The 2,559-nt window shown below is 55.2% G+C and overlaps 1 protein-coding gene across 1 annotated transcript in view; it reads left to right on the top strand.

Moving 5' to 3' along the window:
- Positions 1-29: 29 nt before the first annotated feature.
- TAF5L (TATA-box binding protein associated factor 5 like) overlaps positions 30-2,559 on the top strand; it is a gene marked incomplete at its 3' end in the record, with an annotated part of 8,293 nt that continues 5,763 nt past the window's right edge. Inside the window, exons 1-3 of the mRNA XM_006757669.2 lie at positions 30-386; positions 1,227-1,331; positions 2,179-2,554. Coding sequence (XP_006757732.1) covers positions 185-386; positions 1,227-1,331; positions 2,179-2,554 — 683 coding nt within the window. The remainder of the gene's footprint in view (positions 387-1,226; positions 1,332-2,178; positions 2,555-2,559) is intronic.

Here is a 2,559-nt window from a genome sequence, read left to right as displayed (position 1 = left end):
AGTGGAGTCGGGGTGATCTGTGGGGTTCCACCATTGACGGTGGCTGTGATACCATCGCCACCGGGGACTACAGAGACGGACGCGAGCACCTCCTGGTCCTCGAGGGATGCGTGTGGCTTCTTAGCTGCTCGCGGGGCGGGTCCTTCCTATCGTTGATTTTCCGTGAGGGAGGCACCCCGGCTGGATGGGATGCGCCCCCAGATCCCTGACCGTCCCGTGTTCCGGTCCCCCCCGCCCCCAGGTCATGAAACGGGTGCGCACCGAGCAGATTCAGATGGCCGTGTCCTGCTACCTCAAACGCCGGCAGTACGTGGACACCGACGGTCCCCTGAAGCAAGGCCTGCGCCTGTCCCAGACCCCCGAGGAGATGGCAGCCAACCTCACAGGTGGGTGCGGGCCGCTGCGGGCGGGCGAGCTGGAGAGGGGGACGCATGGCAAGGTCCCTTCCGCTCTGAAGCCGATGAACATAGATGTTTTTTTAAATACCACCATTGCCCGGCCAGCGTGGCTCAGGGGTTTGAGCATCGACCTATGAACGAGAAGGTCACATAGTTCGATTCCCAGTCAGGGCACATGCCCGGGTTGCGGGCTCCATCCCCAGTAGGAGGCAGCCGATCCATGATTCTCTCTCCTCATTGATGTTTCTATCTCTCCCCTCCCCTTCCTCTCTGAAGTCAATAAAAATATATTTTTTAAAAATATCACCGTTGATAGCCTTGAAACAAGGAGAGAATGCTGGTTTTAAAAGGAAAGGACATTCTCAGGACACACATGAAAATTATACATTTAAATACGTAGTAAAAATGTGAAGTTGAGGACACCCCCAGAAAACAGAGCAGAAAGACCAGTGGGATATGGGGGGTGAGGGGGAGATGAAAGATCAGTTCAGGAATCTGCCCTTGAAGCAGTAGGAGAGCCAGAGAGAAACCAGGGGAATCAGCAAAATGATTCCAGCCCGGCCGACGGGCCTTAGCGATTGAGGATTGGCCCATGAACCAGGAGGTCGCGGTTCGATTCCCAGTCAGGGCACAGGCCCGGGCTGTGGGCTCGATGATCCCCAGTCAGAGTTGTGCAGGAGGCAGCCCATCAGCGATTCTCTCTCATCGTTGATGTTTCTATTTCTCTCCCTCTCCCTCCCCCCTCTCTGAAATCAATAGAGATTATGTTTTTAAAAGAAGAAGAATAATTCTTTTTCCGTCCCCATGTGTGTGTCTTCTCTGCCTTAGTGCAAACAGAGTCTGGCTGTGCCAACATCGTGTCCGCCGCCCCGTGCCAGGCGGAGCCCCAGCAGTATGAGGTGCAGTTCGGGCGGCTGCGGAACTTCCTCACCGGTGAGTACCCGGCACCCCGAGCCTTGTCCGATGAAGAACGAGTCGTGGGGATTTTGCCCGGAGCCTGTTACGTTCCAGGCACGGTGCTGGGTTAGAGAATCAACGGTCATTTACCGCCCTGACCGGTGTGGCTCAGTGGATAGAGCGTCAGCCTGCGGACTCAAGGGTCCCAGGTTCGATTCCGGTCACGGGCATGTACCTGGGTTGCGGGCACATCCCCAGTAGGGAGTGTGCAGAAGGCAGCTGATCGATGTTTCTCTCTCATCGATGTTTCTAACTCTCTATCCCTCTCCCTTCCTCTCTGTAATAAATTAATAAAACATATTTAAATTTTAAAAAAAATATTAAAAAGATAAAAGATAGTTTATCACTTGCCTCAATCGTACGGTTTTTGGAATTTCTGAGAGAGTTGAAGGACAAGATTAAAGTTTGCAAGGGCGAGGGCTCTGGGTGTATTTTTATGGTATTGTTTATATATTTTTTTAAATTTTTTTTTATTGATTTCAGAAAGGAAGGAAGAGGGGAGAGATAGAAACATCCATGATGAGAGAGAACCATGGATCGGCTGCCTATTGCACGCCCCACACTGGGGATCGAGCCCGCCACCCGGGCCTGTGCCCTTGACCGGAAATCGAACCGTGACCTCCTGGTTCACAGGTCGACGCTCAACTACTGAGCCACACCAGCCGGGCTTTGTTGGGCTCATATTTCGGTCACCAGCCTCAGAAACCAGGGTCCTGACACCGTGTGGTGTAGTGAGGCGGTGGGAGGGTGGGGGATCCCCAGGAGGGCCCCCCCCCACGCTCTGAGATGATGCTGACTGTCCAGCGCTCCCCTCTTCTCGTAGATTCCGATTCCCAGCACAGCCAGGAAGTGATGCCTCTCCTGTACCCCCTCTTCGTCTACCTCCACCTCCACCTGGTCCAGAACAGCCCCAAGAGCACCGCGGAGAGCTTCTACAGCCGCTTCCACGGCATGTTCCTGCACAACGCCGGCCAGCGGGACGTGGTCGAGCAGCTGCAGGCCACGCAGACCCTGCAGGACATCCTGTCCAACCTCAAGCTCCGCGCCTTCCTGGACAGCAAGTACGTGGTCCGCCTGCAGGAGGACAGCTACCACTACCTGATCCGCTACCTCCAGAGCGACAACAACGCCGCCCTGTGCCGGGTCCTCACCCTGCACATCCACCTGGACGTGCAGCCCGCCAAGAGGACCGACTACCAGCTCT

Source organism: Myotis davidii, unplaced genomic scaffold (assembly GCF_000327345.1).
Source record: "Myotis davidii unplaced genomic scaffold, ASM32734v1 scaffold875, whole genome shotgun sequence".
In the NCBI taxonomy this organism is placed as follows: Eukaryota; Metazoa; Chordata; class Mammalia; order Chiroptera; family Vespertilionidae; genus Myotis; species Myotis davidii.
Note: the sequence above shows the minus strand (reverse complement) of the source record. Positions and strands in the feature narration are given on the sequence as shown.